Source organism: Elaeis guineensis, chromosome 3 (genome assembly GCF_000442705.2).
Source record: "Elaeis guineensis isolate ETL-2024a chromosome 3, EG11, whole genome shotgun sequence".
Classification (NCBI taxonomy): Eukaryota; Viridiplantae; Streptophyta; class Magnoliopsida; order Arecales; family Arecaceae; genus Elaeis; species Elaeis guineensis.
Window position 1 is genome coordinate 101,165,631 of NC_025995.2, and position 19,065 is coordinate 101,184,695.

The window sequence follows — 19,065 nt, forward strand, 5'->3', positions numbered from 1 at the left end:
ATAAAATTATGCAATGATTTGGAGTCGTGCCACTTCAAAGAATAATACCACAATTAACTACTTTGATAAAAGCAACTAATCATCTATCAGATCACCTCTGAATTCATCAGAGTTGGGGATTGACTGACACCAGTGATATGCTCATGTATTGCATCAATCCTCGGCTGCCACATCAGTCCAATGAACCGAGCAGCGTGTTCCAACAGGTAACCAATAGCAGTAACAAGTAATTAACACGACTTGGTTCAGATAGTTGCATGCTCAAAACTAATCACTGAAAAAGCAACTGCCTTAATAAAATTATGCAATGATTTGGAGTCATGCCACTTCAAAGAATAATACCACAATTAACCACTTGCATTTCACATCTTGACTTGGAGAATATATATACACAGCTAGAAGTTTACCAGGATGTGACGGGGCAACCATGAACCAACTTTGTTCATTTATACAATGAAATTCTGTAAACAATGTTATACACGTGTGGGGGTTCTGTAAAGGTTTTCCCGGAAAGGAGGGAGCAATCTAATTTACTCATGAATGATGTTGAACGTTCCCGAGCTCTATTGAGTTCTCCCAAGCATGTGATTTTGCTCTCCAATGCAGTGAAAGCATCACCATGATGTTAAGCATTGGGTTCTCCCCAGCAAATTATAGCTTTCAAGCATTACATCCAATAAAATAGACGACCTTAGAATAACTTTGAAATAACCCCGCAAGATGACCAAAACGCCACAGAGGCTGCCTTTAAAATTGCTGGATTTTGGTAAATCCTGGAAAGGCAGAAGAGGACAATTCCTTAGATCAACAAACTGCAATATGGAAAACAATTCAAGGAATACTCTCAGAAGAAAGTTCAAAAGCATCTATGCAAGAAGTGCTGCTTGAACAAAAAATAAATAGACAACAATTCAAGTAATACTCTCAGAAGAAAGTTCAAAAGCATCTATGCAAGAAGTGCTGCTTGAACAATAAATAAATAAATAAAATATGCACAAGAAAAATGCAACTAAAGGACAAATATAAGGATTTTGAAATGGAATATCATAAAATGATTTTTTTTTATTTTTATTTTTTTTACAGTCAACATGAATACATTATTCCCACCACCACCATTATTATTATTATTATTATTATTATTATTTTGCTACAGAGGGATCAAAGATCAAAGTTGAAGATACGAAACACTACGGGCATCAGCCATGATCAAACAGTTCAAATCTATAGGGAAATGATCAGATCTCATAACTGCCGCTTGATTCATGCAAGCCTCCTTTCCTAGGTGATCAGCTACCTGGTTACCTTTTTTTTTTTTTGGTACAGAAAAGTCAAGTAACCCAGAAGCCATAACCCTTATACGCCTGATAGCCAGGTGTAAGGGGATCTTTACCATTTATCCAAGCAACTACCGTTGAAGAATCTCCTTCCATTTCAACCTTAGCAGCCTGTATCCTTTGTATGGTAACCTTAAGCCCATGCCAGGCAGCAAGATTGTCAGCCACCGAACCGACCTAATTGAGATCATGATCGATGCAGCAATCAAGACGGCCTAACTCATTCCGAATAACCAACCTGCTCCAGCTCTTTGTTGAGGCACTGAAGTGTCAAAGTTCAGTTTAGTGAAGCCTGGTTGTGGGGGGTTGCCAGAAAACAATCAAATTTGAATAGGATTCCACAAAAATCTGTGAAATATAACAACCCCAGATGCCAGTTCCACTCAACTACCTCCATTCCAAAGACCTAAACCATTCATTCAGCAATCTCCAACCAGTTTTAATGATCTCCATGAGTTCAGTGAACTTGTTGAGAAACAGACCCTTATTCAAGTATGACTGCCACCACTGATCGGTTGACAAAAGAAATTGCCAAACTTGCTGAGCAAAAGTGATTTGGAGTTCACCAAGCTGTTGAATGATTTGCCAAAAAGACAAATACATTATTTAACTTTTTTTTTTGTGGATATAAGGAGGGAACCCTTTGAGACTCAAGCCCAGGAATTTTACCCAGGGGAAAATCGTACATGTAGGAACAACCTGGGCCGAATTCTTGAGAATATACCATTCAAGATCTGAACCAGAACGTCTTGTAAGGGCAGGGTATGACCAAGGAGAATTTTCAGGGCTGGTATGTGACTAAACAATGATAAGTACTTCCCTTGCAGTCATGCACCCCCCACCACATCTCCTCCACGCCCCCTCCCCAAACCAAACAACACCTCCTCCCCCCCCCAAACCACCCAGCCCCCCTCCTTTGAACTTGTCCCATGCCAATGCACCATAAAAGAAGGATTTAGTACCACAAACCAAAAGACCACATTTTTTGTAAATTTGGTAAGAGTAAATCTTATTGCAACAATTAAAGATAGGTATATAATATTCTGATACTACCAGTTTGCATCTCACAAACATTAGGAAAATAAAAGTTAGATTCTATCTTAAATCTCAATACAAGGGAGTATCAACATGTCACAATCTTCAGAAACCAACTTTCTAATAAAATATTAGATGCTTCCATGAAAACTAGACTAGATACTGGGAGAATCAGCATGAAAATATTTCTGAAAAAGATAAATAGGAAACCATATTTGTATGTATAAATGTGCACCTTATGATTAATCAGTGCCAGAACTCTTGGAACTAAAAAACAGACTGAATCCAGCTTGGTTGGGGAGGGTGGGGGGTGGTGGGGGGGGAGAAGCCATGATTGTAGCATGTAGGATAAATCATAGAATCCGGTGCCATTGCCCGGTCTCTGTATGTGTGCAAACATGTGTGTACCTGTTTGTTTTGTGGGGTACACGGTGATTCAAATCTAACAACCTACTTGGACAGAGAACTTACCCAATAGCAGTTGCACTCCAAGAAGCAACATTGTAAACAACTTTGCTTCTATCCCATGCCTTTTGAAGCCTACTCTTCTTCCTTTTTTCAGAGAATGTTTTGCTAAGGGCTAAAAGGACCCAACAAAAAGAGGCAAAAAGCATGCAATAGAAACATTAAGTTTATTTCTGATAATTAAGAATAAAGTAAGAAGCAATGACTTATCATATACTTTTTATGGAAATAGATCATAGAAACTTACCTTCTTGCAGTTGATTGGGGGTTAATTCCTGCATAATAAGGTGCTAAGTAAGAAGACATACAAAGGTAATAAAGAAAACTTATAATTCAAAACCTTATAAAATGAAGCATTAGGGAAATAGAACTTTCTATTGGCTCAGATACAGAAATATCTTACTTTTTTGAGATAGGTATAATCCATTAAATCTTGTTAGCTTATATAAAAAAAGAATCCTGGTGAAAATGTAACTCGAACAGTTAATTAACAAGATGTCAAGACAGGAAGTTTTGAGCAAAAATATTGTCATATTGCTGGCCAATACAGTATAGTATTTGTAGGGTTAACAAGCAGAAAACCGAGAGACCAATACTGGAAAAGTTTGGCATACTTTAGTTTGCTTTAGTGATAATAGGTATGCAGCCATGAAGCATGCTATGCCATCCACAATGTCCTCTTGCCTAACAAGAACATAATCATCTTGGTCTGATTCATTCTCCCCAACAGCATGCTTATCTTCCCACAAATCATCAGCACTAACCATATCCCAAGAAGAATTATCATCTGCTGCCATAAAAGATCTCTGTCAGAAATTATGACTAAAATTTGGAAATATATCAGAACCCACAATAAGGAACATATTAGTTCTTCGAAGATCAATAACATAACAAATTGTGATAAACGATATGAGACAAAAAAAGTAGTTGAGAACAATAGAATAATACAAACAGTTTGGTATGTTCAATGCATACCATGAATAGTTTGAGCAACTGGCTTGTGGACACTCCCAAGTTTTTCCAGAAAGTTCGGCGATTCAACTTTGGACTTAAGAAGTTGACATAGCTGCATAACAAGTGAAGGTATCAAATATATTTTAAGGAAAGTTCCTGAAGTTAAGAGCTGATACATGGCATTCTGCATAGTAGAACAAATAATCACACACAAGGACACATTCTATAGTCTACATGTTGATACATATGCAATTGTTCCCTTCTACAGTAATCTGCTGTAGTAAACAGACAAATATACAATGAGCACTTTCAGTTATTCATTAACTTCTTACCCACAACTGTATTTTCTCTTGAACAAGAGGAGACCAGAGGAAATGCATGTGCAAAAGAAAAAACAATATATATATATATATATATATATATATATTACTTTTTATCATAGGATAGCTTGTCTAGAGAAGGGATATCATTCTTGAGCCCTTGGGCTTCAGTCAAGGCATGTGCCACAAAGCTAGGCTTGGTGACAAGAGCCAATGATTCTAGCTCTAGAGGGCTACCAAAAAGGGAGGCAGGAGGGGGAGGGGTCTCCATAATGGATTCCATCGAGGTCTCTCACCGATGTTTCTTGGTTAGGATTAGAGTTCTAGCATATTTCCCGAGGCCAAGTGGCAGTAGCCTTGAGTGACATTATAAGCTTGTCATATTTACACAATGCAATTATAGATTAGTGATCATAATAAAACTTGTATCAGCTTTTCTTTTTTTCTGTTTCTAAAACAAAACCCAATTACATTAAAAGATCTGTTCTCAGTTGTTCAAGAAAAGTTAGAGGTGACAGCCCAAGTGGGTCTCAATGTCCTTGAGTAATCTTAGAAAAGATATGCAAAAGGTTCTTTTTCATTTTGTACTCAGGCTCATAGCTTTAGTAGGTCTAGATGCCCTCAAGCAGCCTTGCAGTAGAGATGTAAGAAGTTTTCCTTTTCACTTCTAATAACAGGGATATTTTAACAATTGTGGTATTTTTGGAATAGAGGTGCAAAAAGTGGGAAAATATTTTCACTTTTATATCGTTCTAATCAAGATTCGCAGATTCGGTGCCGGAACCTGTGCCGGTTGCCAATCGGTACGGTACTATACCGTATCATACAGTATCATACTGGATATAAAAAAATAAAAAAAAAATATCCCACCCAACAGCAAAAAAAAAAAAGAAAAGAAAACTGGGCCGAACTGGCCCTAAACCGGATCAAATGGCCCGATATCAGGCGGTTCGGGCCGATACCGTCTTGAACCGACCGGTTCAGTCCAATTCATACCATTTTCTGAAAATCCGAACTGAACCGGACCGGTTCCTTGCCGGTACGGTACAGTACAGGATGTACCGGCCGATTCGGACTGATACGGAATACCATGGTTCTAATTATAATACGCTTGTTGGATGCATGCCACTGCTAAAGATTTTAGATTTATCATAATTTAGCATTAATTTTAATTACTAAATCCGAAAATAATTAATTTATAATTAATTTTTCTTATCTCCTTTCTTCTCATCTAAAAGTTTTTAGTTTTTACAAATCAAATATACTAAGATATCTTTTATAAGTGTGTAAATTCTTTCTTTCTAACTAATCTGATTCTCTCAAAGCCTACTGATATTAGAATTCCTTCTTCAATACAACTATACAAGTCTTAAACTTTTGAAGAGAGAAATCTAATTAGAGTTACCATAGTAATATAAGATTTTAAATATTTAATAGAATATTCTGATTAGGTTTTCTTTTTTTTTAATTGAATAATTGAAAAATTAAGCCACTTTTATATAGTTTAAGATATCAGGTTACATAGAAGGTGTGACTCCAAAATGGTTGCAGACAAGGGAGATTGCATTAGGAACTGAGTTTAATATACAAGATAAAATTGGAAGAAATAAACAAATATAACATAACATAAAAATCCTAAGCAAAACCTAGATTAACAGCATATGGTTTGTAGATAAAACAAGGTTCTAAAGTACCACAGTTCGTACACTAATTATAAATTATCATAACATATTATACCATCGCAAGTAGCAACATTATGGAATAGAAAGAAAACATACATCTAAAGCACTCTTTCAGTTAGACAAAAAATTAATTATTATAACAATCCTTTTCGTACTTCCTTTTTTATAAATAATTAGATAAATCACCAACTTTAAATAATTTAAAATGTCAATAATCATATAAATTTTAGAAAAAAATATAGGAACACCCTCTCAATTTTAGACCAATTTCATTTACATCTTTGTATTTTAAAAAGTGTCAAACTAGTATTTCTAGTTATCGATAAGTTTTAATATGGTCTAACAATCTATCTCCGTTTATGGAATGATATCATTTGATCACCAAATGATACTAATATTTTGTAGAATGATGAAAAGACCCTTATATCCATCTCCTCTCTCCTCCCTCCTCTCCGATTGATCCCCTCCTCCATTGCTTGCATCCCTTTTCTCCCTCCTTCCTCCTTACCTTCCTCCTCACCCATTTTTCTTCCTCTAAGGTGGCTCCCTTCACCTCCACCTATTCCTCTACCTCCTCCCCTTCCTCCTCCTCCTTCTCCTCCTCGAAGCCGCCCATAAGCCATCCCTTTCCATTGCGGCCCTCTCCACCTCTGTCCCTTTTCGCCAGCAACCCATCCTTCTCCTTCCCCTTCATCCCCATCCTCTTCTGCTCCTTGTTATCCTTCTCTTCCTCCAACTCATTCCTTGCCGACAGCCCCTCCTCCCTTTCCTCCTCATCTACTTCTCTTCCTCATCCTCTTCCTCCTCTTAGCCCACACATGAGCCTTACCCCTCTATGATGGCCCCCTCCACATCCTCCCCTTCTCACCGGCAACTCATCCTTCCCCTCCTCTTCCTCCTCATTCATTTCTCCTCCTCATGGTGGCTTCCTCCATCTCCATCCATTCCTCCACCTCTTTTCCTCATCCATTTCTCCTCCTCATCCCTCTCTCCAAGTCTACCTCTATCCTTTATTGTAAGCAATCCCTCCTTCCTCCCCATCCTCTTCTCCTCCTTGTCCTTTTCCTCCTCCAACCCATTTCTCACTGGCGGCCTCTCTCCCCTCTTCTCTTTCTTCTTCATCCACTTCTCCTTCTCATCCTCTTCCTCCAAGCCCACCCATAAGCGAGGGACATTTTTGTCCATTGAAAGAGAAAGCTAACACCGTTTGTTGGTAAGTAAATGGCCGAACCATATTAGAACATATTGATAACTAGAAGGATCAGTTTATCATTTTTTAAAGTACATGGGGTGTAAGTGAAATTGAACTAAAATTGAAGGGGTGTTTCTATAATTTTTTCTAAATTTTAAATCATGTATAGATAAGAAATCATCTTAAATGTGCATATTGATGCAAAAAGGCAAAATAAACATTTAACATCAAGCTAAAATTTTTTACTTCAAATTCCACAACTGTGGCCCACCAATAACCAGCAAAGTTTGAGATTTCAATCTAGACTGAAATATTCTAATCAAAATAAGTTTAAAACTACTTTATTTTCATCAGACATTTGCCAGTTTTGGCTGAAACTAAGCCAAATAAATCTACTAATTTATTATAAGATGATTTCTTATCTTCTTCTTGAGTTGCATCTAGGTAATTAATCAAGACTCTGGGAAGACTTCTTGAAAGATTAAACTTGGCTTGACAAGTTTTGAATAGATCTGAAAGCACATAGCTATTGGGATGTAATGAATTTAATTGAAACAGAAGTCTCTTCTGATTTTGTCATGTTACAACTTTTAGGCTATTAACCATGCTTACATTTTCATGAAGTATCACTAAGGAACCAAAAATCACAAACGAGTATATATGCATATGTGTGTACAAGATCTTTAATAAATCACACATTATAATTTGGAAAAGCTTTCTAGTCTAATTTTCTGAAATTTATTGCTTTCTTTTTTGTTTGTTCATAAAGATTTGTTTATTGATTTAAATTTGTTCTGGATCAGTTTAAAGGTGTAAGACTGGAGAACCTACAAAATTGAAGGTTTGAAAGAATACAACTGACATTATGTTAAGAAGAGTGATTTGAAATCCTTGAGCTTGTTAATATTTGTCCATGTTCCGAAAAAACTAATCAGCCTACTAAAGTTTTATGCCATATAGATCAAGAACACATGTAAAGTCGAAAAAGTACATGGTTTCTTTACTAGATAAAAATCCCATTCAAATTGAAAGATGGACTGCCTCCGGTTTTCTAACCAACCCACGCACTAATTACCTCTGTCAATCACATCTCTTCTCAAGCTTTGTCCCTCCAAACTGACCAAACCAATTCAAACTGTTGATTTATCTCATTTTATTTTGCACGCATGCATTTGGATGCATTTATTTTGCAAGCATCTGAGCCTTAGTGCTCACAGATATCCTAATCAACCTGCTGTACTTTGCCAGGGTTAATCTTGGCTTCAATTGAAGCTTTGGTATTTACTTTTTCTTCCAAAATTTTTTGCAAGCCATAATTACTATCCCACACCTAAATCGTTCTCATGGCAATTCACAAGATTCTTGCCACTATAATGTGTATCATGCCAAAGCTGATAAAGGGCTTGCATGGGCATGCCATGATGCATTTGCTCTGTCTTAGAAAGATGTGACTCTATCAAAAGGTTACTAAAGGTACAGTGAGATATGCCAGGGAAAAGCTTTCGTTTATTTAAGCTGTTTTCACTGATTTAAAGTGGTTAATAGATAGGTTCTGAGTTTTGACACTTCTAGACAAATCTAGCATTTTACGAATTCAGACAGACACAAACTTGTGGCTGAAAACTTGTTCTAAACATATGTATGACAGTTACTACAGAAATCTAGCCTACAAAATCAGATGGAATAAGATATTATGAATTAAGCAAATCAAAAATCAAGAGAAGCTTGATGATCGAGGGTTCAATGACACATAATTTCTGAGCAGCTCAAATGAAACAATGCTTCTTCGGCAGATGCAAGTTCTATTTATGTGCCATTCAACCACATGACAAACCAAATAACCAAGGTATTTCAAAGACCAATAATCATAATCATGTCATCTAACATAACATTTGTTGCTCATGATCCGTTTTATGTAGTTGCTTTTACTCCACTTCCTAAATTATCATTATTACCCTTGTGTCTATTAAATTCACAAACATGCCTATTGCCCAAAGTTTATTATATGTATGCCCCTTTTAGTAAAACAGAAGATATAGACTTATGATAGAACCCAAAACCCAAGGCATTCTTCCCGGTTGCCCTAAGGCATCAACAGCTAGCCTAGTGAGTCCAGATTGAGCTTTAAGCCTAGAATGCTAGAATGGATATACTACCTTTTTTTTATTGCTGCCTACCTCTTCCTGAAGCTCAGTAAGCCAACATTATGGAAGTCCTGGATCATTTGATATAAGATTAGTAACAAAAGCAGCCTCTGATTTCAGAATAAAATATGGAAAATTGGCTATGGAGATTCTGTGTGGTCATCCTAATATGCAGAACTTCAGCCAAAACTGCTTTCAAAGTGTTGCCCTCTGCCCCAATTAAAAACTGAACCACCCCGCCTCACCCCCACACCCCCCACCCCCACCCCAAAAAAAAAGAAAAAAAAGAAAAATGAAAAATGAAGTTCAACATGGCAGCCCTGTATCTGGCCATACGCGAGACCTTGTATTTGTTCCTTAATCACATCCAACTCCAAAGGTAATCTAAAATTACTAAGTCGAAAAAATCAACTCTATAATTTCTAAATTAAAGCATCACACATAGCATCTCTTCAATCCAGAATCCAGTCAAGGATTTCTATGCTGATCAACACTACACTAGTCATTCATTCAAAGTAGATCAATAAGAATTCAAAATGCAACCGCCTTTCCCAAGTCATTCTCACAGTACAGGATACAATAGTCACCATGATTCACCATGAATATTGAACCAACGAGATCTTGGCATAATTATAAGAACTTAAGAAGCATTTGTTTTGCCTACAAAACCAAGTATTCAGCACAAATTTCCATAAGGTTAAACCTGCATTTCAAGACTTCTCCCATATTTCCAGGAGCAAAGAACAGTTTATTATGACCACTTCTTCTGCTGCTGCTGCTGCTGCTACCGGATTATTACCATCCTTCCATTCTGGAAGTGCTACTAGTTCAAAGAACTTCAAGATAGATAATAGACTAGGTTCCACAAGTTCTAGTCTGGCTCTTAGTCAAATAAACCGAAACATAATTATGCCTGGCAAGCAAAGGTGGGTGAATCTAGGAATTTGGGTTTGGATCCTCATAAATAATTGGAAAAGTATCAGACTACACCATATGCAGTTTCAAACAATTTCGCAAGCCTCCAAATCTGGTTACAAGAAGACTTCCGATCACATTCTGCTACCTCAGCTCTAAAACATAATTATTTTAATAAGCAGATAAATCACAGAAATGAAAACCAAATCCTCCTTACGTTTTCCATCATACAAAGAACTGTGAAATGTATATAATACATCACCTTCCACCCCAATCATAGATCCCACACCCCCCCACACCCCACACCAACCAAGATTAAACTTTTATAACATAATCAGAATAAATTATACGGAAAATATCAGAATTAAATGCTATCCACCATTCGCCGTTATCAATTGTGGATCAGAAAGGAAATTCAATCAAGAATTAGAATAATTCGAGATCTACCTCATCTGTTTCACAATCGCTCGCTGCCGAGGACTGCAACGGCAATCCCTCCTCCCACTCCTCCTCTTCCCTCCTCTGCTCCTCCTCGTCCGCGCCGACGGCGGCAGGATCCGGGTCCAGGTCCGTGTTCTTGAGGAGCTCGAGCGCTCGCTGGCATTGCTCGAGGACCGCCTCGAGGGTTTTCCGCCGCACACGTATCTGCTCCTCCGCGCCCCGGTGGAGGCGCGGCGGACTCCGTGGGGCCTCGGTGGCGGAGTGCAAGGTGGCCGCCTCCGCCTCCTCCATGAAGCCCTAACCCCAAGACCAGAAAATGGAGGGGGGTAGGGATTCTATAGAAGGATTAGGTTTTGATTGACTAGATTGAGGAGGAATTCCGGCCCCGTTCTTCATCTCCGGCTACATGGGTTCTGTTCCTTGCTGTCGGACGGATCTTGAATCGACCTTAATAATTGTTGCTTTTATTATAATATATGGTCTTTGGGAAGGGCTTATCGTTGAGTTCTCCGGGAAGGGCTCGGGTTGTATCTTTCGCACGAACGAATGATTGATCTTTTCTGGCAACATGAACCGTTGGATCGTAGCTTCCCCAACCTCTCAAAGCATCAGAAATTCGCTGGTATCCGATCCAACGGTGGATGCACGCGAAAGAAGGTGCATCCTTCTTTCATGTTAAAGATATAACCCCTGCCCCTCGATGAATTGGCGTTCGGGTGGAAGCGGACGGGAGAAGCAAGGCCTTCTCTAAGTTTGGTTTATTAATTATTAGTGTCACTGTCAGGTAAGAGAAAAACTAAAGAAATAATACAGGGAGACAAAAACTGAAGTAACCCAAAAAAGGGACTACACTACAAGGAGGAACGAAGCCCCACCAACTCCGTGAAGATAATGAAGTCCAAAAAAAGGGACGGGAAAGGTAAAGGAAGAGATGGGAAGAGGGTTACATGGAAGGAAGACACATGCGGTAAGACTGCTCGTTACTCAAAAATATTGACGGTACGCCTCTATTTCTTCATCCAAATCCTTCTGCAAAAGAAATATGTTATTTCGTTTTATCAATATAGATTAATAGAAGTGCAACCGATAGTTGCTGATCTGCAGGAAGATGGTTTTCTTTTTGTGTTCTTAATTTCTGATCTTTGCCCAAGCTGATTTGCCATGGAAGTTGGTTGCCAAGGAAACAGCATGCGGTAGTCTTCTAGCAAACCTATAGCAAGTGAGGATGTCTCTTATCTTTTCAAAAAGGCCACGGGGCAACCAGTGCCCACTTGCCACCCTTTTTCCATGGGACACAGTGGTGCACTGCAGTGCATCGCATGCACCGCAGAGGATCCGCACACTTTTCCCTAAAACCTCTCCATTGTAAAGTCAATCTCCAAATTGCTGATAAAAATCTGCGCATAGCCCATCTTGATAGAAGGATTTAACTGAGGATACATTTAGGGTGCACTGAGTTGGCAGTTGAAATTGAAATTAGAATTAAAATTGGAATCAAAATAGCCGTATCTTTTTTATAGATAAAATAGTCATATTTTGCAATATGTTTGATTCGTGAGATCAGAAGTGGAGCATTTTTTATTAAATTTTTAAAAAATCAATTAAATAAAAAGATGTCTTTAAAAAATTAATTTTTTATATATTAAAAAATTAATCTTTAAGTAAAATTAGTGGAATGATTAGACGAGCCACTCATTTGCATTCCTATGTCTGAATTTAGCTCCCCAAAATCAAACACATCTTTGAATCATACCATCAGAGTAGAGCACCCAACATATCGTTTGGCTGAATCAATTTTGGGATGCCCATAAAATACTTTGGGCTCCTTTAGATGTGTGTAGGAGGAAGGCTACGGTCGATTTTTCATGAGTCCTCGATCTATAGTAAAACAACTACTCGAAAGAGTTGGACTTTGGAAAGTCCATTCGCATATACGAACGTGCTCTCCGTAGACAAACCCTAGTGGAACCAGCTGTGGTACCCTTCTTCCGTGGCAAAAATTAATAGTCTCTCAAGTTCAGAAGATTTCCAACAATGAAGGATTTAGAGAATTTTTTTGTTACAAAAAAAAAGAATTGGAGGGGGGCGACCCGCTCGGTTATTCACACCCCGACATTTAATTGAAGCCCGGTCTTCATCGTGACTTGAACCTAGGTCACTTGATTGAAAATAAATGACCCGTTTCACTGGGTTGCCACCTCGATGGCGAAGGATTCAGAGAATTAGTAATAGCTCTCTGCATAGTTGCAAGTTTTTATTGGCTGGTTCCGCTGGTTAAAGGGGCAATTTATGTACTAGCTACTCATAATAATCAAATTGCACCATGGTGAGAATTGGGACGAAAGCAACCATCAATATTTTATTCAACTCATGAAATTAAAATCAAACCGGCCAATGTCAAAACTATGCAATCTGAATCAAAATTTTCGGATCAAATTGACTCAGGTTATGATATATACCAAAAATTTAACAAATGACAATTAATTTATATTTAAAAATGAAAACATAGAAAGTGAATTAAATAAATCAATAAAAAAGAAACAGGTTGAGAGGCCTATAAGCAGCTTGTGTTCGACTTAAAATTTAGTTTGAACTGGCATGTTCAATTAGTAAACACGAGCCAAGCTTATTAACTCGAAATATAACTGAGCTATACATAAGCTAGGTCTCGTTCATATTTTTCTTGGTATAGGTCAATACTATATCTAATTTGTTTAGTATTATCAAAAGTATTAAACTATAGTGCATTAATTTTGCCACCTTTGTACTCAACGTCAAAATCTTCCTTGATTTGGTGAAATATGCTAGCAAATCCACCCTAAACATAAGGCTCCTTCGATGTCTGTGTAGGCAGTGGAGCTAGGGGAGAGAGAGAGCATGTTCCCTTGCCCTCTCTCTCTCTCTCTCACACACACACGCGCGCGCGCATGGGTGCCAACAAGCCCTTCTATACAAGTGCTATTCTTAGTATCATGATCATTGTCTTGAAACTCTTACTTTTGAATCAAAGCCTTTTATGGAGCACAAGACTAGGGGGTGCAGGGGGCACTGGTGCAAGATACCGAAAGCCCTCTAGCAACCCCCACCCCACCAAAAGAAAAGAAGAAAAAAATGCGTAGGGTGGAGGCCATATTCGATCCATAAACGCAGGCCCCAACACTCATGGTCCTTGCCATGAACCTAATCTCAAGGTCATGGGCAAGAAGAACTTTTAACTATATTTTGTGTTCGGATGCCGGTGTTTACTCTGTGCATACATGAAGTTATGTTCCTTGTTGTTGGTTGCATTATTACATTTGTGATGTCCTAATTGGAGTGCTTTAGTTGGTGCAGGTGCTTTATTTTGTGTAGGAGTTCATTTGCCGCTTTGCATATACAGGAAGCTGCGTTCCTCGAGTTATCATTGATGTACTTAGAAGGCAATGCTCTCAATTATATGTTTGTTTGAATAGAAGCTACTCTTGTACCTGCATGGTTCAGTTGAATAGAAAGTTTACAGCTCATTAATTTGACACATAATTTGACACGGTACAATAAGTATGTCATTTTTCCCATGTATATGGAATAGATAAATATACTATTATCTGATCCTTGTACGTTATCTCTCATATATCCTAATTTTATTTTTTATTATTTTATTTTTAACTTGTATTGCTTTGCTTGTATATGTGCGTGTATATAAATAAAGATACGCAACATTAACAAGGTGAGCGGATGGACAAGAGCATTATCCTGTAATACGGCAACGTAATCGGAACACCCAACAAAAACAAATATAAACAAATGAAACGAACCCAAATAAAATAAGCCCCGTGTAACACGGCCATCACCTCCCCCTACAAGTCTGCAACCTCCCTCAAATTAGCAACTCAAACACCGGTTCCGGAACACACAATCCCCTCCCACTGTTCCACCAAACCACAGCATCCCACCACATTGTCTCACCCCGCTCACAGCACACTCGACCCTTCCACTCATCCCTTCCCTCCCTCTCCTTTTCCTCTTTCGTCTTCTTCTCTGCCTCTATTTTTCTCCTCAGACTCTCTTTCTTTTTAAGAAGATTTCGCGAGCCAATCAATCAAACCACTGGTGGACGGCCACCCCTTGGTCCCGGAGCTTCCCATAGAGCGCGAGGCACTCCCGATAAGCCCTCCGGCTTCTCATCTCTTTCCTTCCTTTCTTTTTCTCCCACAGGTGGTCGCACTCGAGGAAGAGCTCGTCGACGAGCCTGATTGCCCGCCCTTTCACCACCTCCTCCACCACTTCCGCCTCCGCCTTCATCACCACGTACTCCTCCTCCCGGACGTTCTCTTCCAGCCACTCCGCCATCCCGGCCGCGGCCGCCGCCTCCGCTTCGCCCACCGCCACATCCACCCGGATGATCTCGAAGTCGCGGTCGCCCTTCGGGTAATGGCGCTCGAACCACGCAGCCGCGCTCCCCCCCGAGTCCCCGCCGGCCCTACGTCCACGAACACCCGCCGCCGGTATCCTGCTAGCGAGTCCCCCGTCAGTTCCGGTAGGTACCGCGGCCGCAGCGACGGCTGCCGCCTCGACGTCCTCGGCGGCTCCAGTAGCACTCCCTCCAGCCCATTCAGCACCTCCTTCTTCGCCTCCGGCACAGCCAGTAGCCGCCACCCGCTCCACTGCCGCACCACACCCGGTGCCTCTCCGGTGGAGGTGTCGGTCTCGGTTGTGGCCGACGCCGATTTTTTCCTCATCGCCACAATGGTGGCGGCGCCGATCCGGCGGATGTAAGCAACGCGGTAGTTTTCCGGCAGGCGGAAGGGCTCCAGGGGGTCGGAGCTGACGCGGACGGTGGCAACGCCGTCGATCTTGAGGGCCCGGTCGATGAAATCGAACCCGGAGAGGCCGGCAGCGGCGAGGACTTCGCCGGCGGAGATGACGAAGTCGACGGCGCCTTCGGGGACGGCCGGCATCCGGTCGCTGGAGATCGGATCGACCCCATTCTGCTTCAGGTGCGGGAGCTGGACGCCGGGGTCGCCAAGGAACACGGCGCGGTCACCCGGCCGGAGCAGCCCGCGGAGACGGAGATCGCCGAGGAGAATCGGCAGCACGAACGCCTCATCGTCGATCGGCGGGACGGTGACGAGGGGGGACGCACCGTTGCCGTTGCCGGGAGCGACGCTCTCCGTGGAGTCCAAGCGGCGGAGGAGGGAGGCCTGGAGCCAGGGGAAGGACATGATGACGAGGGCGAGGAGCACCGATCGGGCGAGGAGGCGCAGGAAGCGCGGATCCGGGAGGCGGATCACGAGGCGGTCTCGGTAAACCTCGACGGCGCTGGCGACGCCGAGCCGTCGGACGGCTCTCGCCTTCTCCATCTCGTCACGGCTGGCCGACTTCCAGGAAAAGATGAACGGAAAAAAAAACAAGAAAGTAAAGAAAGTCTCCTGTTTTTCTGGTCGCAAGAAGGAATTAGTTCGCGAAGAACATAGAAGGGAGAGAGACGAGGGGGAGAGAATGCCGGAGAGCGGGAGGTGAGATTAGCGAGTGCAGAAGCGGGCAGCGGTGTGGTTACCACCTACGAGAGCAACACGGGTGCCAAGAGTTGGGAGACAGAGGAGTATAAATTGTTTCATGCGTCGGCCTTCCATTGCTTCGGTGTACCTTCAGATTGACGGTGGAGATTAGTAAGAGCAGATCATCCGGGTCTCCACCACGCAGAGTTGGGGAGGGGAGGGGAGGGGAGAGGAGTGGGTGAGGACTTTGGAGCACGAGGAAATGGGAGCCCGTGGAGGTGAGATTTTTGTGGGGTTGGATTTCTCTAGTTCTCACCCAGAAAATTTTCTGACGACTATTAGGGAGGGCGGGAGGGAGAGAATTAGAAGGGAGGGTTTGCTAATTTGGGAGGGAGGGAGAGGTTATTGTGCTTGCGGTTCTTATAATCTTATACGAGATGGGAGGGCGCTTGGTACTATTTTTAGGGGGTGGGAGAGATTAACCGTGCCACCGGAAAAGTAGTTTCACCAGTGGCGGCAGGCCGGCTTGTGCTGGCTTTCGTGGTGCAGTTGTAGGAAGATGATGAGTAATGGTTCGGCTGCAGCGATAGGTGTTTCGGAATCCTACATATGTTGGACCAGGTTAGTATCTAGGTTTCACCTCGCATTACAATCGATGGCTCGTGCTCCATTGAGACAAACCATGCATGCATGGCCATGCGGTATTATCAGAATAACAAAATTCCTAAGCACGACATAATAGTATAAACACTCCCAGAATGGGAATATAATTATACAAGAGCGACAACCTTAGGAGAAGAGGTAATAATATCCATGATATCCTATATAACAAAAAAGCTCCCAAGGATTTGATTTTGGAATTTGATATGGCGAGCTGGATCATGAGCAAGGCAATGAAGTGATTCCACTTACTGAAGCCAGATGATGTACTTGGAAGCGTAAGTCAGAAGTCCTCTTTGTAGCAGTGCCAGCAGAATGTAGGAGATAGATGATAGACCCATATCCATAAGCCATAAAATTCTGATTTTCCCTCCCAAAGTAGGCTGGCTGTCAACAAGTCTAAGCAAAGGAATATGATCATAAAGAGACAAACATAGATCGAACACTGGGCACCCTATAAAGCACCCCCACAACAGAGAAAGAAGCTCAGAATGAGTTGACCCTAACTTGCAAGTGAAAGGGTATTAGATAATGCACCCATCATAGTCCCAAATAGACCATTGCACACTATAGACCCAATCCTTGATACCACTGTGGATACATTCACCTAAACAACCGCATCCTATTAGTGAACATCGAAACTGTTACCACCGGAGATGTGCATTGAATGCTAAGTTGCTAAGTATGTATCAAATGGAGATAAGCTAAATATTGATGAATACTATATCTTGAAAATTATATATTGATTTACATGAAGGGTGCATTGAATTGTCTAGATAGGTCATTTGGGATGGGAAAGGAAGAGACTGAGAGGTTAGGAGGAAAAAAAAAAAAAAGGGACGCAAGAGCTGCACTCATTTTTTTTATGGAAATATTGTGGGGGATGGAAGGGACTCCATTAGTAGAAGCCTGTTCCTGTCTGAACTCTTCACTATTTAGTTGCCGTTTCAAGGGTTACGTGGCAAAAAGCTTCCAGACGATCTTCTCTCATGCGCACACCAAAGTTTTTTTTTTGCTCCTATCAAAATGCCATGGAAAGTAGAATGTTAATATCAATTACCAGTGTCACGTGATCAAATAGATAAAAAGATTAAAGAGAGAGAGCGACGAGGGTGATTTCGATTGTCCAAATCTCAATATTTAGGAATGCACTGTCCAAGATTTAGAGGATGGGAGTCCCCCAGTATATCTGACCAAATAACTATTTAGGGAGCATGCTATTGTTATTGGTGCCATATGTATGTAAATATAAGAAAATTTATTACAATGTTACAATCCAATTTTTGTTATGGTTAACGTTATGATAATTAGAGCATAGACGTGATGGAGGATTTGTTATCGCTGCATGTATCTAATAGCATAATTAGAGTGTCTCGAAACTAGTTCAAAAGCCTTTAGAGGTATAAAACTTAAACAAGAATCTGTGAAATCTAAGGGAAGAGGGACAACACTGCACAGTAAAAAACAAAAAAAGGAAGGTGGCACAAAGCATGTCATAACTAGTTATCCAAATTGTCTCATATAACTGAAAATATGAGCACCTGAAGACTGAAGTCTCATGTTTCACAATTGCATGTGCAATCTTTTGAGAATGACTAACTGAAGTCTCGACCGGTTGTTTAGCAGGCAGAGCATTCCCGTGCTGCCATGGGTGCATCCTTGATGCCGCCATCCTCCGGACTTTGCCATACAACACTGACTCATGCTTCGAGGAATGCAACGCTGACTTGTCATCGGTGAAGAAGGATCTCAACTTCAGAATCTACCATATGGAACACTTTGTTTGACTCATTGACATCAACAATGGTGGGTTAAAGTGCTCCTATCACAAAATTATTTGGAAGGTGGCTATATCTGAGAAGGTTAAATTGTTCTTATGGCTTGTTTTTAGAAACAAAATTCATACTGAGGAGAACCTTGCTATGAAAAGATGGAATGTCAGCTTAGGGTGGTTGCCTTTGCAGGGGAACTAATGAATCAATGGGACACTTATTTATTTCTTGTCCATTTGCTTGCCGTATTTGGAGGACCTTAAAAATACAGTTGAAGATCACTAAGTGGCCTACGAACTTGCATGATTTATGGACTGCATTTAGAAAGGAGAAATTTGATTCTTCAGTTAGGCCCGCGGCGGATCAGCTGATAGCAACAATTTATTGAAAAATTTGGCGAGAGCTAGCGTAATTCAAGAATTTTTCTAAAAAGATTCAGCCCCTGGGATATTGTGGTTCAGAAAATTCTACAATCATTTCAGAATTGGGATCAGATCCATTGCTCATCCAAGACTCGTTTGTGCCATGAATCCTTATGGTAGCGGGTATGTTCCTTAGCTCATCATTCATAAGACCGCTGCAATTTGCCTTGAGTGGATGGGCAGCTCTCTAACTAAAGACACTGTTTAGTCCTTGTTTCTTTGCGCGCAACTCTTCAACGGATAGCTTAATCT

The 19,065-nt window shown here is 40.9% G+C and overlaps 1 protein-coding gene and 1 non-coding gene across 3 annotated transcripts; both read right to left on the minus strand.

Annotated features, from left to right (window-relative positions):
- Positions 1–327: 327 nt before the first annotated feature.
- LOC105041401 (uncharacterized) lies at positions 328–10,929 on the minus strand. 2 transcript variants are annotated; one of them, XM_010918370.4, is made up of 6 exons: positions 10,489–10,929; positions 3,810–3,900; positions 3,449–3,621; positions 3,082–3,109; positions 2,841–2,949; positions 328–773 (listed from the first exon to the last, which is right to left on the minus strand). In XM_010918370.4, exons 1-6 carry the CDS (start codon positions 10,771–10,773, stop codon positions 692–694), a joined length of 768 nt encoding a protein of 255 aa, XP_010916672.1. In that variant the 5' UTR covers positions 10,774–10,929; the 3' UTR covers positions 328–691. The 2 variants fall into 2 exon arrangements, with proteins under 2 accessions (XP_010916672.1, XP_010916671.1); XM_010918369.4 differs by having other exon boundaries at positions 415–773; positions 3,449–3,624; positions 10,489–10,913.
- A 3,627-nt stretch (positions 10,930–14,556) lies between these two features.
- Positions 14,557–15,821, minus strand: LOC105041590 (uncharacterized). The gene is made up of 2 exons (XR_012139518.1): positions 15,081–15,821; positions 14,557–15,039 (listed from the first exon to the last, which is right to left on the minus strand). It is a non-coding gene; the product is annotated as an uncharacterized protein (transcript).
- Between the last annotated feature and the right edge of the window lie 3,244 nt (positions 15,822–19,065).